Here is an 18,951-nt window from a genome sequence, read left to right on the forward strand (position 1 = left end):
GACAAAGCAACCACTATAAAGACATGAGCCCTGACCTTTAACCCCATCCAGCACCTTTGGGATGAACTGGAACAGAGGCCGTTTCTCAATACTCAAGTTAGCAAGTATGTACTTGCTTACTTGGGAAGTATATACTTGAGAAGTACGCTGGGAGTATATACTTGCCAAGTACGGGAGTACACAAGTATGTGGTTGTTTCTCAATACTCAAGTATGCAAGTATGTATGTATTGTTCTGCTGTTTGAATGGTGGCTGGCGCCAAGTGCTGCAGCCTCATTACCGCCACCTACAGTGTTGATAAATGAACATATGAAATACTTTTAATAAATGCATATATATGTTGTTATTATTTTTACATTTTAAATATTTAACTTCATTTATTAATTTATTTCTATTAAAATATACAATACAAATAATACAATGTGGAAAATAGATAGAGTACAGCATTGAATAGTGTAGTGTAGTGTATATATATATATATATATATGACGTGTACAAATATATACTACTCTACATAGCTAATATTTACATATTATATTTAAATACAGATACAATGACCGTGCGACTTTAATATAAATCTAACATTCAAAGTTAAAATAAAAAAAAATAAAAATAATATGCAAAGTTTCAAACTGTCAGGTCAAAACGTTTCCATTAAAATCAAAATAACACGTCAACAACAAATCTATCGATCACACCGAGCATCTAATGACAGCGACGTCTGAGCCAGCGGATCATTTCATCAGGACAGGCCGAGGTAACGCTGCTCTGTGCCGGGCACAGTGAGCGCCGAGCGCCCACAGAGACGGAGGTGATCACCTCCGACAAACGTTGCTGCCAAACTATAAATACGTCATATCTTCATACACAAACCACATGTTTGAATTCTTAATGACTAATTTCTCGCCTCAAATGATGTTAAAACTTTGTTCCGGGACACAGAAAAATATTTATTTCAGATTTATATTTCTATTATCTGCTGCTATGCTCCGCCGAAATGTATTCTGGGATACATGGCCATCCCAAGTACGCTTAAGTCACCTCCGATGCATACTTGGTAAACATGGGCGGAGCAAGAACACTTCCGGGTTTGAGAACCGTCCTCGCTGTTCGCTTACTTGAGAATTGGAACAGCACTTGGACTGAGGCTGATGACGTTTTCACAAGTACGGGAGTACGCAAGTACGCACAAGTATGGATATTGAGAAACGGCCAGAGATTAAGAGCCAGACCTTGTGGTCCAGCATCAGTGTGTGACCTCATCAATGCTCGACACAATGAATGGACACTAATTCTCACAGAAACACTTCAAAGTGTTGAGCAAAGTCTTCCAAGAAGAGTTGAAGCTGTTAAAGCTGCAAAACTCCATATGAAAATACTGTCAATGTATTTGAATACTTCATAATAGTCCAAATACTTCTGTTGATTTGTTTTCACACAACTCCAAACAACCAGTGTTTGGTGAATGAGTGAATGTGAGCTGTTGTAACATGTGATGTTATTATTCCACATCTGAGCTGCATCACTGACTCTGACTCTGACTCTCTGTCGTCTTCTCTCAACAGGTGGGAGTGATGAATGTGTGTGTGTGCGTGTGTGTGTGCGTATGCGTGTGTGTGTGTGCGTGTGCTTGTGTCTGTTGTGTGTGTGTGTGTGTGTGTGTGAGAGAGTGTGTGTGTGTACGTGCGCGTGTGCGTGCGTGTGTGTGACTGTGTGAGAGTGTGTGATTGTGTGTGCGTGCGTGCGTGTGTGTGTGTGTGTGTGTGCGTGCGTGCGCGTGAGTGTGCGTGTCTGTGTGTGTGTGTCTGTACGTGTGTGTGTGAGAGTGTGTGATTGTGTATGCGTGCGCGCGTGTGTGTGTGTGCGTGCGTGTCACTGCTTCAACAGATCTGTGACAGAACTCCAACGATGATGGCGTAGGGATGACTACGTGAAGAGAAAGGTTCAATGAAAGTGTTTGACGTGAAGTGTAACTTGTGAATAAAGACAATGGGTCTGCGCCTCATGGCAGGGTGATAGCAGACCCATTGAGACAGATAAATACCATGTGTTTCCTCCAAGACAGGGAGTCTTCACTTTGTAACTGGCCTCTGTGTTGCTTTGTGAATGCTCCTCTTGTACAAGATTAAACCCTTGTTTGGACACTGAGCTGACTCCCATCTCCTTCCTATGGATCTCAATTATTTTAACAGTTCACAGTATGTGGAGCTAAAGAGAGTGTTTGTTTTAAATCAGTGGAATGTTCCTTTGTTTACTTCAAACCTTAAAACAGAGCATGTTGATCCATGATTTCACTGATCTCTTTGTAAAATGATGGTTTATCATTATTGTCTGGTCCTTACAACAATAATGAGGCTTTTAGGGCTTTTAAAGGGGGCTGAGACCTGGTTTTAGGGTTAGGCATTTGGTTGTCATGGTGAAGGTTCAGGAATGCATTCTGTCTACGAGTGTCCTCACTAAGAATGCTGTACAAGAATGTGTGTGTGTGGGGGGGGGGGGGCTTGAGATGTATAGAATGACTCAGCTCTTATGAAACTAAGACACTGATCCTGGTTTGGGTTTTTCCAGACAGAAATGGTCCTAACAGGGTAACAAATACAAGAACACACACATATTCTTGTACAGCAGTGGTCACCAACGTGGTGCCCGCGGGCTCATTTCACTTCACCTCACTTGCATGTATCCATATGATCACTGAGTAAAATGTCTTTGATATTGTTTATAAAACTGTGATTATCGTTAGTAAGCACTGAAATGAATGTGTATGCAACTGAATGCATAATATTCATCATTTAAATGGTCATTAAATGTATCAAATGTTAATATGTTAGCCTTCCATATTATTCTCTACCCTTCAGGTAGCTCTGGGTCTCAAAAAGGTTGGTGACCCCTGTTGTACAGTGTTCTTCTTGAGGACACCCAGAGACATCATTTTATGTCAAAAAGAAAAATGGAAGTTAAAGGAATACTTCACTGATTAGCATGTAGCTTTGTATCGCTAGAATAGCAGTAGTATTTGTTCTCCCTCAGTTTTCCACTGAGTTGTAAAAAAAGCAGCGTGGGGCAAACTTGGACCCATAGGGGGACGAGACTTCATTCCCAGAATGTAAACACGGTGTCTGCCATCTTTGCTAACGGTTATGCTAACTGGCTCTTGCTCTGCAGAGTAAACTGAGAACGACAATGATCGAATGTAGTTTTCAAACTGATATGGCTGCGAGGGAAAAAACCTGCATTTCAGTGAAAACTAGAAGACGGCGGGTGGCGGCGAGCTGTGGTTATTACGTCAGGGTTAACACAACCCTAACCCATCTGAAACAAAGCCAAAACACATGAACACAAACATGAAACGGCGCAAAACCAAAAACACACAAATCCCAAAGCAACTGCAGGAGAGAAAACCTGCATTCAATAACAGAAGTGCTCCGGGCCTGTGGGGGGCGCTGTCGTGCAGCTCTACGACCAGCTGTTCTGACTACACTATTCTTTACATAGTGTTGAACGAGAGGATCAAAGTTCTCCTGCTGTAACCCCGCAGTAGTTCGTGACTCGTGGTAAAGCCGCCGTCATGTGACCGTGCTCGACCAATAAAGGAGCCGCTTTTTGTAAAGAAAAGAATCAAATGTCAGAAAACAGTAACGACGACGAGGAAAATACTCAGTCCTTAAAGAAAGTGATGTGTAAGAATTATAAACGCTGTATTTCATCATAGACAATCCTGTCGTTTTGTTACGATCTAAACATGTAAATCTTACGATATATGACACTGTGTTTATATATATGCCAAACAAGTTTCTGACTTCCTGGTTTATTTCCGGGTTGTGCGGCCCATAGAGCATGTGCAGTAGTGTTACTCCCATAATGCCTTTCATCTATGTGAACGACTTGCTCGGCGCGTCCATGAACAGTGAAAGGCATGATGGGAGTACGCTACTGACGTGCACAAGCGGATTTCATGAATACCGATGGCACGTTTGCGTCAGGCTTTAAACCATGGATTTGTAAATGAAAACCAACGATAGTGAATACAGTAAAGTGAAAAGTATAATTACGTCATTACAGTTAAAATGATCAATTTAATGGTTCATTTAATTGACCGTGAATATTAGTTTATATGTGTTGTTACAAAAATTATGTTGTTTTCTTCCATTCACTGATAAACTGTATGATAATCACTGTCACATGACTCAGGGGTTATATATATTATTGTCCAAGAAAATAAGTACTTTTAAAAAAAAACAATTTGATTGAATATTAACCATGAATATGATTTTTGGTCTCATTGCTATGCTTTGTATTTTGGTTTAAATTTGAAAGTTCAAATTTTTGTATAGGTGGTTTACAAATAAAGCTAACTTATCTTTATAATTACAATTTATGGTAAATATAATAATCATAAAATATTAAAACAGTCAGGCCAGAAAACCTGCAGACTCACAATCATATTATTAGGAACAATAACAATGTGTTAAACGTGGTTTAAAACTCCAGATTTTTTCACTCAACATTTTACTTCAACTCTAATTCATGTGTTCATCACATTTATCAGTAACTTTATGAACAGATAGTGATGATAAGACCAGCAGCCTCCCCGGGAATCAGTGGTGAAGTGAGCGCAGGTCTGAGGTCATCACACCGTCATCTGCCCCGTGTTCACGATATCAGCATGAATCCACACAGCAGCTCGTTAATACATCGATAATAAGTTTGAAATAAATCCTAATGAGCGACGAATAAATAACTAAAACCTGTTTTGTCCTAATATTTTATTATTCACATTTCTCATAAAGCTTTCACATCGTACGGTTCCCCGACAGCAGCCGTTCCCGACACGTCATGACCGCGCTTTGCTGTGCTCGTACACAGCTGTGACGTCACTCTGGGAAATAAGATGTTTCTGGGCTTTTTATAGCCTTTAGGAAGGTTTTACAAATGTGAAACTCCATGAATTAAAAATATAGAATATAAAGATCTATACATGCCTGTGTCCATGTCTCCAGGTGTCCTGTGGACACTTTTACAGGCGTCTCTTTTACTATTGTGCTCAATGGGAAAATTGCTTTTTGGGCTGCATGAGTATTTGTTGTTGCAGTAGCTTCCTTAGGCCCACCCACAAACAAAAGACCACGGCACAAAGAACGTGAAAGTGTATTTTCAAACAATAAAATACAATACTTTTGAATGATTAAATCAATATTTTTTGCTTCTTGAAATTGTTGTTTGAAAATCTAATTCAATATAAATCGGTTTTGTGTCAGTGTTTAAACCAAACTACAGTACAACAGGGTATGTTCGGACAAGTATATATTTCGTCTTTTACGGCCAGAAGCAGAGGTGTTGGAATACTTATTAGACATACTCTGCCCTTTAAAGTGGTGAAATGCCTTAAAGATAAAAAAAAACAAGTCCTAAAACGCCAGCAAGTCCTAAAATGCCAGCAAGTCCTAAAACGCCAGCAAGTCCTAAAACGCCAGCAAGTCCCAAAACGTCAGCACGTCCTAAAACGCCATCAAGTCCCAAAACGCCATCAAGTCCCGAAACGCCAGCAAGTCCTAAAACACCAGCAAGTCCCAAAACGTCAGCACGTCCTTAAACGCCAGCAAGTCCTAAAACGCCATCAAGTCCCAAAACGCCAGCAAGTCCTAAAACGCCATCAAGGCCTTAAAACACCATCAAGTCCTAAAACGCCATCAAGTCCCAAAACGCCAGCACGTCCCAAAACGCCAGCAAGTCCTAAAACGCCATCAAGTCCCAAAACGCCAGCAAGTCCTAAAATGCCATCAAGTCCCAAAACGCCAGCAAGTCCCAAAACGCCAGCACGTCCCAAAACGCCAGCAAGTCCCAAAACGCCAGCAAGTCCTAAAACGCCATCAAGTCCCAAAACGCCAGCAAGTCCTAAAATGCCATCAAGTCCCAAAACGCCGGCAAGTCCCAAAACGTCAGCACGTCCTAAAACGCCAGCAAGTCCTAAAACGCCAGCAAGTCCCAAAACGCCAGCAAGTCCCAAAACGTCAGCACGTCCCAAAACGCCAGCAAGTCCTAAAACGCCAGCAAGTCCTAAAACGCCATCAAGTAAACATGTTACACCAGAAAAACAACATGCACAGGATCCACTATCAATGCACAGCCAGTTTTTTAAGCATCAATATTAATATGAGAGCAGTCGCTGTGACTCTGACATTTAGTTCCTTTGTGTTTATCACTAATTCCAAAAACAAACAACCAAAATAATATATTTGTTCAGATTTATACATCATAAATTGATGCCTTGATTGCGCACTTTCCTTCTTTTTCGTTGCTGATGCATTTGCCACTATTCTTCAGGAAGAAGGCGTCAGAGACATTTGTATATTAATGTGTGGGTGGAACAGGGGCGTGGTCTGTTACTCATTCATCTCTGCTCAGTTTCACGTTTGATGGGAGGTATAAAGAAAAGATGCACAGGACTCGGCGTACGCACGGTTTTATAAATCTGAGAATTTCTTTGCGTACGTACTTTTCAAATTTTGTGAGTGCGCCGTCTTTCAGTATGAAAGCTGCGCACTCTTTTATACATGAGGCCCCTGAACTTCCTGTCCCAGCGCCAGAACTAGACGGCTGGGACAAAGCTGATCTTCTCGAAGCTCATGTCTGTCACCTTTTCTTCCAGCTGAGTCTGAAGAATAGTTTGGAATTTATAACATCAGCACAACATCAATGATGTCTTCATCATAAATTATGAATCTGACATCAGCAGTAGTACCATGTAGAGCTGCTACCACAATAGTGTGCTGCTGAAGGATTTGTGTGGATAGTAGTTAATTAGCCTTTATTGATTGATTGTGCCCTTTTTGTGCAGATTTTATTACTGACAACTAATGAAAATCCCAAATTCAGTAAAATTTTTCATTAGTTGTCAGTAATAATTATCAAAATTAAAAGAAATAAACATTTGAAATATATCAGTCTGTGTGTAATGAATGAATATAATATACAAGTTTCACTTTTTGAATGGAAGTACTGACATAAATCAATTTTTTGATGATATTCTAATTATATGACCTGCACCTGTATATAACCGCTCCCTCTTCCTTTGTCTGTGTGAGTTTGTCTTTGTCCGTCACCTAGTTACTCTTTTTTTGAGCGCTCCTCGCCGTCACGTCCTGTTATCACTGGATTTATTTGCACATGTTTGCTTCAGAGACTCTGTCTGAACTTTCAGTGGATTTTTCTGCACTCTTTGTCCAGTCCCACGTTGATCCCGCGCCTGCGTTTCTCACGCATATTTGAGGATCTCCCTTCCTGTGTCCCTTGTTGTTTTTCCAGTGTGAGAATGAAGACTGTTTCTTACCACCGTACTGCATCTGGGTCCAGTCCTGTTCGTGACATGGTGCTCCAATGTGGTTATTAATTGATTATTTAATCAATTTTGAACAATTGAATACTTTATTTCCAATAATTGAATCAAACTTAATAATTAAATCATTATTTAAAAAAAACAAACAAACAAAAAACATATTGTGTAAATTGTGTGTATATACCGTACATGCATACAGACAGAGAGATAGGTGGCTGTGGGTGGTTTTGTTCAGGATGGCCTGAAGTTCTGCCCGCTGAGTGAAATAATTGTCATTTCAGATGACTAAGTTAAAAAAATGTTTTAAAGTGGCCTGGATACAACATTTGTTATTGCTGAATATCTCTTGTAAATGATGTGGTTAACAACTTTACAGCCATTAAAGTGTGTACAATACTTATTCAACACCTCAGTTGACTTTCTGGTTTAGTACAAAAACAGGACAGGAAATGTCATGTCATAGATGGGTACAGATGATCTTTGACTTTGGCCATGACTTGATAACATGGTTCCAGCAGGACTGGGTGGAGGTCTAATTGTAATCTCTAAGATTTGATTTAGTCTCCTATGCAGTTGTGTGGCCCTTGGACCACAATGTGCAGCTATTTCCTTAAAGGGGGCCTTCTGAAACTTCTCCATCACTTGTCTCCTCCACTCCCTGTCCTGCTCCTCCATATCCACATTGCCCACAATGACATTTTTCAAGGCTTTGAATGTGATCTCCTCTGTCACTCTCCTCTCTTCTTTCTCTGGACTATTTCTAGACTGTAACTCCACCTGTGAGACAGTTTCACCAATGGACAGATGATCATCATCTGTGTACTGAGGAATGAAAGGTATAGAAAGTCTCTCTGTGTTATAACCACCACCCCCAAGGACTTCAGAGATTTTTGACTGGAGAAATAAAACATCCCCTTCCACATTCTCCAGTGAGGCAGGCAGCTTGGGGTTGTCCGTGAAGACACCCTCGGGTAAAAGGTGAGGGCTATTTACCTGTCTGACCTTAATAACCTTGTGTATATACTTGCAAAAGGCTGGAATAGTGGTGAGCTGGCAAATAAGGTTGAAGTAAGCGGCAGTCAGGGAATGAATAGCACAGCGATTGTAAATAGGCAGATCCTCGTCAGTTGACAGTGCCAGGTCCTGCAATGCAACTGTCAGGCGAACGAGGTCCAGAACCACCTCTGGATTTGCCAGCTCCACACTCAAAATGGCAAACAAAGCAAAAAGGTTCTCGTAATGCTGCCTACCATTGCTCTGCTCCTTGCACGCCAAGTAGATGTGTTGGTAAAGCTGCTGGCCGTGACCTTTCATGAATAAGTTATCTTGTCTGGAACACTTGACCACTTTGATCTTGAGCACAGATATGTCCAGGATGCTGCTCATGCTGAGGAGCTTGGACCTGTTGTCATGCCAATCCATGAGACTAATAAGTATTTGCAGTGCCAACAGTTGTACCTCTGGATCCTTGGTGAGAGACACGGACAGCAGTGGCTCCAGGTAAGAGCTTAGCTGGGTTTTCAGCATGTTGGTGGTATGGAAACTTGCTGTCACCTGGACTAAGGACTTAAGTAACATGACTTGAATCATCCTGGTACCCTCAGGCCCTGAGCCTGTGGATGGCACGGCTGTGTGAATACCAGGGATTTTGCCCATAATGAAGAGCATGACTTCTGACCTCTGGTAAGCTGGCAGAGGGTTGGCAAATGAACTGATGGTACGGATGACAGCCTCCTGCAGCTGCCTCTCCTCGTGAGCGTTGGTGATCTCAGATCCGATGTTGATACTGCCATCATATGAACCTGTCAACTCATAGTCAACACTCAAATGAAGCTGCTGCACCAAAGTGTTGAAAATCTCCAACACTGTGAGACCAACAGAGCAGCTGGCTGCGATGGCAGCTGCCTCCAGCAAGACCTCTATGATTCCAGTTCGCACTGTGGCTGAGTTCTTGCTGTTAGCAGCCAGGTGACCAAGAAGCTGCTGGATGACCAAGTGAGAGTGCTGAGATCGGATGGAGTACATAATGATTTTGAAGCAATGCACTGCAAAGGTTGTCCCCTCCCATAGAGAATGGTTATCTAAGTGCATTAGCACGGGTGTGATGACATTCTTGATTTTGCCATAGGCAGCTCGTCTCAGAAGCTCCCTAAAGCAGCACTCTGTCAACTCCACCAAGCCACTCTTTTCTTTCTCTGACATCCGCAGCAGCGAAGGGGAGTGGTTCTGTGTGCATTCTCCACTCTGCAAGTTGAAAAGTAGAGAGGGGACAATCTTGTCCATGAGCTAAGGGTCCCAGATATTGGCCTGTAGGTCGTCATTCACCGTCTTCCTCACTACTCCATTTAGACCCTTGATACCTGCCATGCGAATCTTGAAGCAGATGTCGGGGTCCTCGTCGCTAGAGTGGCACATGTCACTGAAACGTGACACAAAAAAATGGTAACAGCGGTGGTAGGAGGGGTTGTCCTCTTGTATGTTGGCAAACTTCACAAACGAATTGGTTCCTAGGATCTGTAGGCTAGGTTTGTCCGACTCTAGCACCTCACGCACCATCTTCAGGAAACTCTCCACAAACAGGTTGATGCTCTGAGAGCGACAGGCCATCAGCAGCTGGTCCAGCGCTTCCATTGCTATGCACACATACCTGTATCTTTGTCGAGCCACATCCTTTGACATTCTCTTAGACAGGTAAGCGCCAATACAGTCAAGCTCTTCTGGAACCGATAAGGCATAGAATGTCAGCTTCTCCATGTTGGCTTTTACTAGCCCATTCTTTTGGTTTGCTGGAAAGATGTTGTCTACCAATCGCTTGTACAGAGGACTGAGTGCTCCACAACAATCACCGATCAAGAAAGATATGATTCTTTGCAGTAACATGGTTGTGAAATTCGTTCTTTTTTAAGTAAGACTAGAAGAGAGCAGTAATGCAACTGCGTGAGTTCCAACCTAGTGGAGCACTAGAGGTTATCTTGTAATGTAAGAACTCCTTCCAGGTGACATGGAACACTAGAGAAGTCTTTGAAGAGGAGCTTTGATGCTGGCACATAATAAACATGATGGATGTTACTTTGACATGCAGATGGTCTCTGCCAGTTTGGACTTCCCGGGACAATTAAAATGCTTTTTTCATGTAGTATATTCAAAGGACAACAGGCTGACCTGGGGCGCTCAAGTTTTTCCCTATAATCAGTTTTTAATATTGAGAAGAATTGTCATCTTGCCATTAAGGCACTTTTCTTTCTTTTGAAGGAGTTTTGAATGCAACAAAGAAGGACGAGATGATGAGACTGAGAACTTTGAACAGTGATTGCGAACTTCAGAACTTTGAACAGTGGAGGGCAGCATTACACCTCTCAGTGTACAGTCAGAAATTATTAGAGCAAGAAGTCTTTGATCTTCTGAAAAGCAACGTAATAAAGAAGAGCTTTCCTACTAAAATGGGAATTACATGGTTTTTCCACCTGGTTCCTGTTTATAAATGTTGGTGTGTTTTTGGCATGAAATGAACTGTATTATTATGGGGAAGGAACACCATATTTCTGTATCTGTAATATTTGTTAGCTAATTAGTGTTAAATACTTTCCAGATATAATAACTATAATTAACTGTCAGGAGTAACACAAGGTGAAGGGTCTTGCCCTTAACCCACAAACCCACAACCTTTGAGTTGTCTCTGATTGGTTGATTTTGTGGCACATTGGTAACGCTGTGCCAAGTTGAGTGCGCGCTCGGGTAAAGATGAGCGTGCACAGAAGGTTGAGATTTGAGATGTGAGAGGACATATGAGTAAAGTTGATTAAACTGTTCAAATTAATATTTGCAAACATGCAAATACATGTATTAAGCTTTCAAAATATATTTGTCTGTGCTCAAAATCTCACATTGTTCCTTCATGAATGTGGCCTGTGAAAGAAATTCTGGAGTCATCAGTGTTCAGTGAATCATATCTTTACTTCATGTATAAAGGAGAGACCCTGTCACCAAGAAGGTCTAAATGTTCTCTCCCGTTTCTCAAGAAAGCTTTACCATTTATACAGAAACATCAAAGTAAAACAAGACACCAGACCTAACGTTTGTGACCCCATTAGATCTAATGTTTACGACGACTAACAGATACCATTATGTGCAACCCTTACGTTGACCCTTCCTTATCATACAATTTCCCCAGCCTTCATTCACGGCTTGACTGTTAGTAGATAGTTATCTTAACCACTAAAGGAAACAGAAAGAAAGATATTTATTGACTAGCACAGTTTCTTTATTTCTAAATGTTATTTTAATGGGACCGGACTTAAATCGATTAGTGTTTAAACTAATAACAGGGTTTGAACAATGTGAGATTCCCATGAACTGACCTGTGCCGTTTGAACATAAACAAAGAGAATGTGAGAGATTTGTACTTGTGTTAGGAATCTCAGTTGGTTCGGCATAAGTGGAATTTGAAGGGAAAGATTGTGGAACCATGTTCTCACAAAACCAATCTACACAAGATAAATACATATTTGCCTGATATGTTGTATGACTATAGACTTTATTTCTCGCCGTATACCATGCATGGTGAGAAGCCTTACACGATTTCCGACTTGTAGTGTCCATGTGGGGACAATCAGCGTAATATTGCACTAAACTAATGACAGGATCTAAACAAGGACAATAAGGCCCAGTAAGAATCTCATAAGGAGATAATCCAGTCGTTTTATGTGGGCGTCCTCTTATGAACATGAGAGCAGGGGTAGAATTTCAACCTATGGCAACTTTGTTTCAGCAATTAATTTTTCTTAATTTTATCTTCAGGGTCTGATTAGCTCTTTCTACCGCACCTCCACTAGCTGGATGATACGCACAGTGTGTTTTTAGGTTGATCTGAAGGCTTTCTGATAGACTTTGAATGACACTATTCACAAAATGAGAACCATTGTCGCTAGTCAATTTGGACGGCAAACCCCAACGTGGTATTACTTCCTTCAAGAATGATTTTGCCACTGAAATAGCCGTTGTATGCCTACATGGGAAACATTCAATCCACTTTGAAAATATGTCAACAATTACAAGGCAGTACATGTACCCCTTGCATGGAGTGAGCTCAATAAAGTCCATCATCAAATGTTCGAAAGGACCTTGAGGTTTCGGATGTGCAGATAGAGACATTTGCACACCTCTGCCAACATTGTTAGTGGCACAAATTACAAATTTTTTACAAAAGTCTTCAGCAAATGTTGAAAACCCTGGCGCATACCTTAGTTTATTTACAATATCTAACATCCCTCCTTTTGACGCATGGTCAGGACCATGGGTCAACTTAGCTAGAAAAGGGAATATGTTCTCCGGGGATTCAGGGGACGTGAGACTGTTTCTGACACAGTGTGAGCTGCACTTCGAACTACAGCCATCAGCTTTTCCGACAGACTGGTCTAAGGTGGCGTTCATAATCTCCCACCTGCCCAAACCCCACAGCTCACTTCCTATTTCCCACTCCACTTATTATGACCTCACCAATGTACCGCCTTGCTATCACGACCTCGCCGAGGTTTTCTGCAAGGCGAAAGCCACCTCCTTGCCTCCTCATCGTCTTTACGATTGTGCCATAGACTTGCTACCAGGCAGCACCCCCCCAGGGTCAAGTTATATTCCCTTTCGGCCCCAGAGCGTAGAGCCATGGAGGACTATGTTAGGGATTCCCTGGCCGCTGGTCTCATCCGTCCCTCTTCTCTTCTTTGTGGAGAAGAAGGATAAGACCCTCCTGCCCTGCATAGACTATCGTGGTCTCAATGCTGTAACTATCAAGAACAGGTACCCCCTCCCCCTCATCTCCACGGCCTTTGAACTGTTGGAGGGGGCTAAGGTGTTCACTAAACTAGACCTACGTAATGCCTACCATCTTGTCAGGATCAAAGAGGGGGACGAGTGGAAGACTGCTTTCAACACTCCCACCGGACATTATGAGTATCTGGTTATGCCTTTTGGTTTAACAAATGCACCAGCGGTTTTTCAGGACTTGGTTAACGATGTCCTTCGTGATATGCTTAATATTTTTGTCTTTGTGTACCTAGATGACATCCTGATCTTTTCCCCCGATGGTGTGTCCGAGCTGTGCTTCAGCGGTTCCTCCAGAACCAGCTGTTTGTGAAAGCAGAGAAATGTGAGTTCCACAAGCCCTCGGTCTCGTTCCTTAGGTTCGTGCTTGCTGAGGGGGAGGTCAGGATGGACCCTGAGAAGGTTTCGGCAGTGGCAGATTGGGCCACTCCCACCTCACGTAAAGAGGTTCAGAGGTTTCTGGGGTTTGCTAATTTTTATAGAAAATGTATTCGTAACTACAGCAGCATTGCCTCACCCCTGCACGAACTTTCCTCCCCACACAGACCATTCGTCTGGAGCCATGAGTGCGAAACTGCATTTAAGAGCCTTAAGAGGAGCTTCACCTCCGCCCCTGTCCTCATCCTCCCGGACCCCAGCCAGCAGTTTGTGGTAGAGGTAGACGCCTCAGACGTTGGTATTGGAGCGATCCTCTCCCAATTTTGCTCCAAAGATGGTAAACTACACCCTTGTGCCTTCTTGTCCAAGAAACTCACTTCTGCTGAACAAAATTATGATATTGGTAACCGCGAGCTGCTGGCAGTTAAGGTGGCCCTGGAGGAGTGGAGACACTGGCTGGAGGGAGCCTCCCAGCCCTTTCAGGTCTGGACCGATCATAAGAATCTGGAGTACCTCAAATCAGCTAAGAGGCTAAACGCTAGGCAAGCTAGATGGGCAATTTTCTTCAGCCGCTTTAACTTTACCCTCTCATATCGACCAGGTTCCAAAAATCTCAAGCCTGACTCCCTGTCCCGTAAATTCACCAGTGACCAAATTAATCCTGAACCCAAGAAAATCCTTCCCACGACATGTTTCATATCAGTTCTTTCATGGGAGATAGAGGGTAAGGTTAGGGCGGCAGCCAAAGATGTCACTGTCCCTCCTGATTGTCCTGTGGACAAGCTTTTTGTGATCTGGGCTCTCAGGGGGGAAGTGATCCATTGGGCTCACACAAACAAGACTGTCTGTCATCCGGGTATAAAGAAAACCTTGTTTGTTGTACAGCAACGTTTTTGGTGGCCTAAGATGGTCTCAGTGGTCACTGATTATGTCAATGACTGCTCTGTTTGTGCAACTAACAAAGCTTCTCATCAGAGACCATCAGGAGAACTCAGGCCCTTGCCAATCCCTCAACGCCCCTGGTCCCATATTTCCATGGACTTCGTCACAGGACTCCCACCTTCCAATGGTAACACTGTGGTTTTGACGGTGGTGGACAGAATCTCCAAAATGGTTCACTTTATTCCCCTGCAAAAGCTTCCCTCCGCCAAAGAAACGGCGGAGGTCATGTTGAATAACATTTTTAGGATACATGGTTTCCCTATGGACATTGTTTCAGACAGATGACCCCAATTCGTCTCACATTTCTGGAAGGAGTTCTGCAGTCATCTTGGGGCCACAGCCAGCTTCTCATCAGGCTTCCACCCACAGACAAACGGCCAATCGGAGCGCCTAAACCAGGAGTTGGAGACTGGCCTCCGCATCACCGCCTCCCAGGACCCCGAAACCTGGTCCCAAAAACTGGTTTGGGTCAAATTGGCACACAACTCACTCCCCTGTTCATCCACTGGTCTGTCCCATTCCACATTGTTCACGGCTACCAACCATCTCTCTTCCCCTCCACAGACTCTGAGTCCTCTGTGCCCTCCGCATTGGCCTTGGTGAGACGCTGCAGGAGAACCTGGGAGCGGGCCCGCCAGAACCTCCTTCGGCAGTCCAAATCCTACAAGGCTGCCGCAGATCGCAAGAGGACCCCTGCCCCACACTATCACAGCGGCCAAAGAGTGTGGTTATCAACCAAGAACCTGCCTCTTCGGGTGGAGTCCAAGAAGCTCACGCCCAGGTTTGTCGGCCCGTTTCACATCGCCATGGTGATCAACCCTGTCACTGTCCAGCTCAAACTACCAAGGTCAATGCAGGTCCACCCCACCTTCCACGTTAAACCCGTCAAGATCAGTCCTCTCCATGGACGACAATAACCTGATAAGCCCAAAAAGGACATCATTTGTTTTTTTGTACGTGGTTTATGAACTTCCAATATTGCTTGAATGCGGTCAGGACCCAATTTACGACCTTCTGGAGTGATTATATGGCCAAGATACCGCACTGATTTTGAGACAAGCTGCAGCTTGTCTTTTGACACCTTGTGACCATTCTCTGCCAGAAAACAAAGTAGAGACACTGTATCTTTTCTACAATACTCCCTTGTGGGTGAACATACAAGAAGGTCGTCGACGTACTGTACACGTGTACTTGTGATAGATGGATTATCTTTAATAAGTGGTCATAAAAGATCATAATAAGAGGTCATAAAAGATCATAAATCAAGAGCGTTCATCTGTTAGTTTAGCCTCAGGAAAGACGATCGGTGATCGATTACTTTTGCCTGCTAAGGCCGGAAGGGGGAGCGCTCCGCACGATGCCTCATTCTCGGTGAAGCTGCCGGAGAGGAAACATCGTCGGAGTCATGTCGTATGTTTAAATCCCCTTGTCCAGGTATGAGAAGTGACATTTGTGTGTTTAAGTACTGAATAACTTAGTTTTGGAATTCTAGTTGTGTTTTGGGTGTTTTGGGAAGCTGTGCCTTCATGTTTGTGTTTTGGTCGGGTTTGCCAGTCTAAAGTGACATCTAGTGGCCAGAGATGAGAGGTTCTCGTGATGCTTGCATGCACATATAGTTTAATAAAAGAGTTATTATATTAGTTTTATAGAGTTTTATATAGATGAATTAGTGTTTAGATAATGTTTTGTTTATTATTTAAGGAACTGTTTTTGTGAATGTCCAACTTGCTGTATTATTGTAATGTTTTTTATGTAAGTATTTTGTGTACTTAATTGTAAATATTTAAGAAATAAAACTGAGATTCTCGGTGAAGCTGCCGGAGAGGAAACATCGTCGGAGTCATGTCGTATGTTTAAATCCCCTTGTCCAGGCTGTAACATACTCCCACATGGTGGTTGCCAATGTGACAGGTTTTCTGCTACAATCAATGCAAACAAAGTGGGACTGGAGGAGAAACCCTGTGGCATTCGCGTCCATGTATACCTTTTACCATTAAAAGTGTTGCCTGGTTGGCCAAGCGTCAAAAGACAGGGACACCAAAAAGGATGCTGTAGATGGCTGAATTTATTTTCTGTTTAGCAGCACAAAAAAATGGTCGTCCGGAGAGAAAAAAAAAAAATGAAAACAAAAGACTCCAAAACAATAAGTGATGAATCAATAACGAAATTCGTTCATCACAAAAAAGAGAACATTCAAAATCAACCAGTACGTGTGACGTTAACCTCTGCGCAGGTGTTGTCCCCAGCTCTGTAGAGCTCACTCTTCCCTACCCCCTCTTTAGCAGAGGAATATATATTCTGTGGCCAAGACCATTACAAATAAAAATCAATTATCTTCATGATAATCCCCCCAGCTAACAAATCAACCCCAAACATGCACAATACTGATCCTACCTAATTTCAACCAGTTTACTACCAAAAATAACATCAATAAATATTCTATATGATAGTGGACACATTATAATTCCCCAAACACCCCTCCAGTCCTTCTTCACTTGGCGTGCACTTCTCTGTGACGCACCGCGCCCCACCTTTAAATGTTCGTCACTCTTTGCGTCAGGTCTTTTGCCAGCGGTCCGGAACCAACGCCACTACATGCCGATGAGTTTTGTTTTAACAGCTAACACGAATCCTCGTTTAGACTGAAAGTCCCTCCCGACGTTCAGTTGGCCACTCTGAACGCCCGGCTCCCAATCCGTGTTGCTGCGGCATCCCGTTGCCAGGACACCAAACTCTCCACAGCAGGACCGCTGTCCCTCACCACCCCAGCGTTTCCCTGCTTAGAGCGCCTAAGTGACTCCGTGCAACAAGGTAACGGGCAGCCGCACCGTTACACTTCCCCCCTCCCCTCCAGGTGAAGCATGTCACCCTAGGGACGGAGAAGCCTCATAACTGGGCCCCATCATTGTGTGCCCCCTCATCCTCCGGGATGCGGGACAGGAAGTCTGCTACTCTATTTGCAGCCCCTGGACAGTAGTGCACTGTGAAATTATATGGCTGAAGAGACAGGTACCACCTTGTGACCCGGGAATTGGTATCCCGCATCCTCTCTAGCCACTGCAGTGCTCTGTGGTCAGTCTCCAACAGAAATGATCTGCCCAAGAGGTAGTACCGTAGCGAGTCAATCGCCCACTTGATCGCCAGACACTCCAACTCCACTGCAGAATACCGCCTCTCTCGTGGAAACAGCTTCCTGCTGATGAATGCTACTGGCCTCCGGTTTCCGTCCACCTCTTGCAGCAGAACGGCTCCCAGGCCCACTCCCGAAGCGTCGGTCTGCACGATAAAGGGTTTTTCAAAATCTGGGCTAAGCAGAACAGAGTCACCACAGACCGCCCCTTTCAGGTCCTGGAAGGCTCGCTCGCATTCCTCCGTCCAGACCAATCTCTTTGGAACTGCATCCCTGGTGAGATGTGAAAGGGGAGCAGACCTCGCAGAAAAGTTAGGTATAAACCTGCGGTACCATCCCACTACATCGTCCAGGTAAGCAGCTGAGAACTCGTGGGCACCTGCCAACACCCGGTCCATCAGCCTCTGGAAAGTAGCTGGCGCCCCCTGGAGCCCAAACAGCATCAAGTCGTCTATGCGGGGCATAGGGTATGGGTCCACCTTGCTGAGAGCGTTCACCTGACGAAAGTCTATGCAGAACCGGATGATGCCATCTTTTTTTTGAACCAGCACCACCGGACTGCACCAGTCACTGGAGGAGGGTTCTACGACCCCCATCGACAGCATGATGTCTAGCTCCTCCCTCAAGGCAGCCACCAAACGCTCTGGCACCCTATAACTCCTGCACTGAGGGGAAGCCCCTTCCTGAAAGACAATGTCATGTTCTGTAGCTACTGCCCACCCAGGCTTCTCCTGGAACAAGGAGGGATTTAGCATTTCTTTCATATGCTCCTGTTGACGTTGCTCCAGGTGGGAAATATCCAGAGTCTGGGGAGTTGCCTTGACTGGGAAAAACTGCTCATCCGGTTCCTCCACCGCACGGACAAAAAGTTGAGTCTCTACCTTGTCTCTGGTGTGAAATTCCTTCAGAAGGTTAATAGGAAAAACCTGCTTCTTCCTTCTCCTCTCTGGCATATAGATCTCATACGTGACTGCCCCCATCTTCTTCACCACCTCATAAGGGCCATGCCACTTAGCCAGGAGTTTGTTGTCATCAGTAGGGAGAAGAAGCAGCACCTTTTGACCCGGAGTAAATGTCCTCTCCCTCGCCTTTTTGTCATACCAGGTTTGCTGTTTCTTCTGTGCTCTTTCCATGTTCTCCTGCGCCAAGGATGTCATCTTCTCAAGCCTCCTCCTCATCTGAATGACGTACAGCACCACATGCCGCTCGTCATCTTTCGATCTCTCCCACAGCTCCTTCACCGACCATAAAGGAGCTCAAAGGGTGAGAAACCAGTCGAAGCTTGTGGCACCTCCCTGTATGCAAACAGGAGGTAGGGCAGCCACTCATCCCAGTCTTTTCCTGTCTG

The 18,951-nt window shown here is 43.9% G+C and overlaps 3 protein-coding genes across 4 annotated transcripts in view; 1 reads left to right on the top strand and 2 right to left on the bottom strand.

The window, feature by feature from the left end:
- Nucleotides 1-18,951, top strand: part of LOC131460541 (NACHT, LRR and PYD domains-containing protein 12-like) — a 216,418-nt gene that overhangs the window by 160,674 nt on the left and 36,793 nt on the right. The window lies entirely within an intron of this gene.
- On the bottom strand, nucleotides 7,481-9,619 carry LOC131460560 (protein EFR3 homolog B-like). Its single transcript, XM_058631168.1, has one exon. The coding sequence runs from the start codon at nucleotides 9,617-9,619 to the stop codon at nucleotides 7,763-7,765; it is 1,857 nt and encodes a 618-aa protein (XP_058487151.1). The 3' UTR covers nucleotides 7,481-7,762.
- Nucleotides 7,481-10,216, bottom strand: LOC131460561 (protein EFR3 homolog B-like). The gene has a single exon (XM_058631169.1). The coding sequence runs from the start codon at nucleotides 10,214-10,216 to the stop codon at nucleotides 9,623-9,625; it is 594 nt and encodes a 197-aa protein (XP_058487152.1). The 3' UTR covers nucleotides 7,481-9,622.

The sequence above is a fragment of the Solea solea genome, chromosome 6 (genome assembly GCF_958295425.1).
Source record: "Solea solea chromosome 6, fSolSol10.1, whole genome shotgun sequence".
In the NCBI taxonomy this organism is placed as follows: Eukaryota; Metazoa; Chordata; class Actinopteri; order Pleuronectiformes; family Soleidae; genus Solea; species Solea solea.

Coding starts and splice junctions, on each gene's coding strand:
- LOC131460560 (XM_058631168.1), bottom strand. CDS start 9,619: ATGGACAAGATTGTCCCCTCTCTACTTTTCAACTTGCAGAGTGGAGAA.
- LOC131460561 (XM_058631169.1), bottom strand. CDS start 10,216: ATGTTACTGCAAAGAATCATATCTTTCTTGATCGGTGATTGTTGTGGA.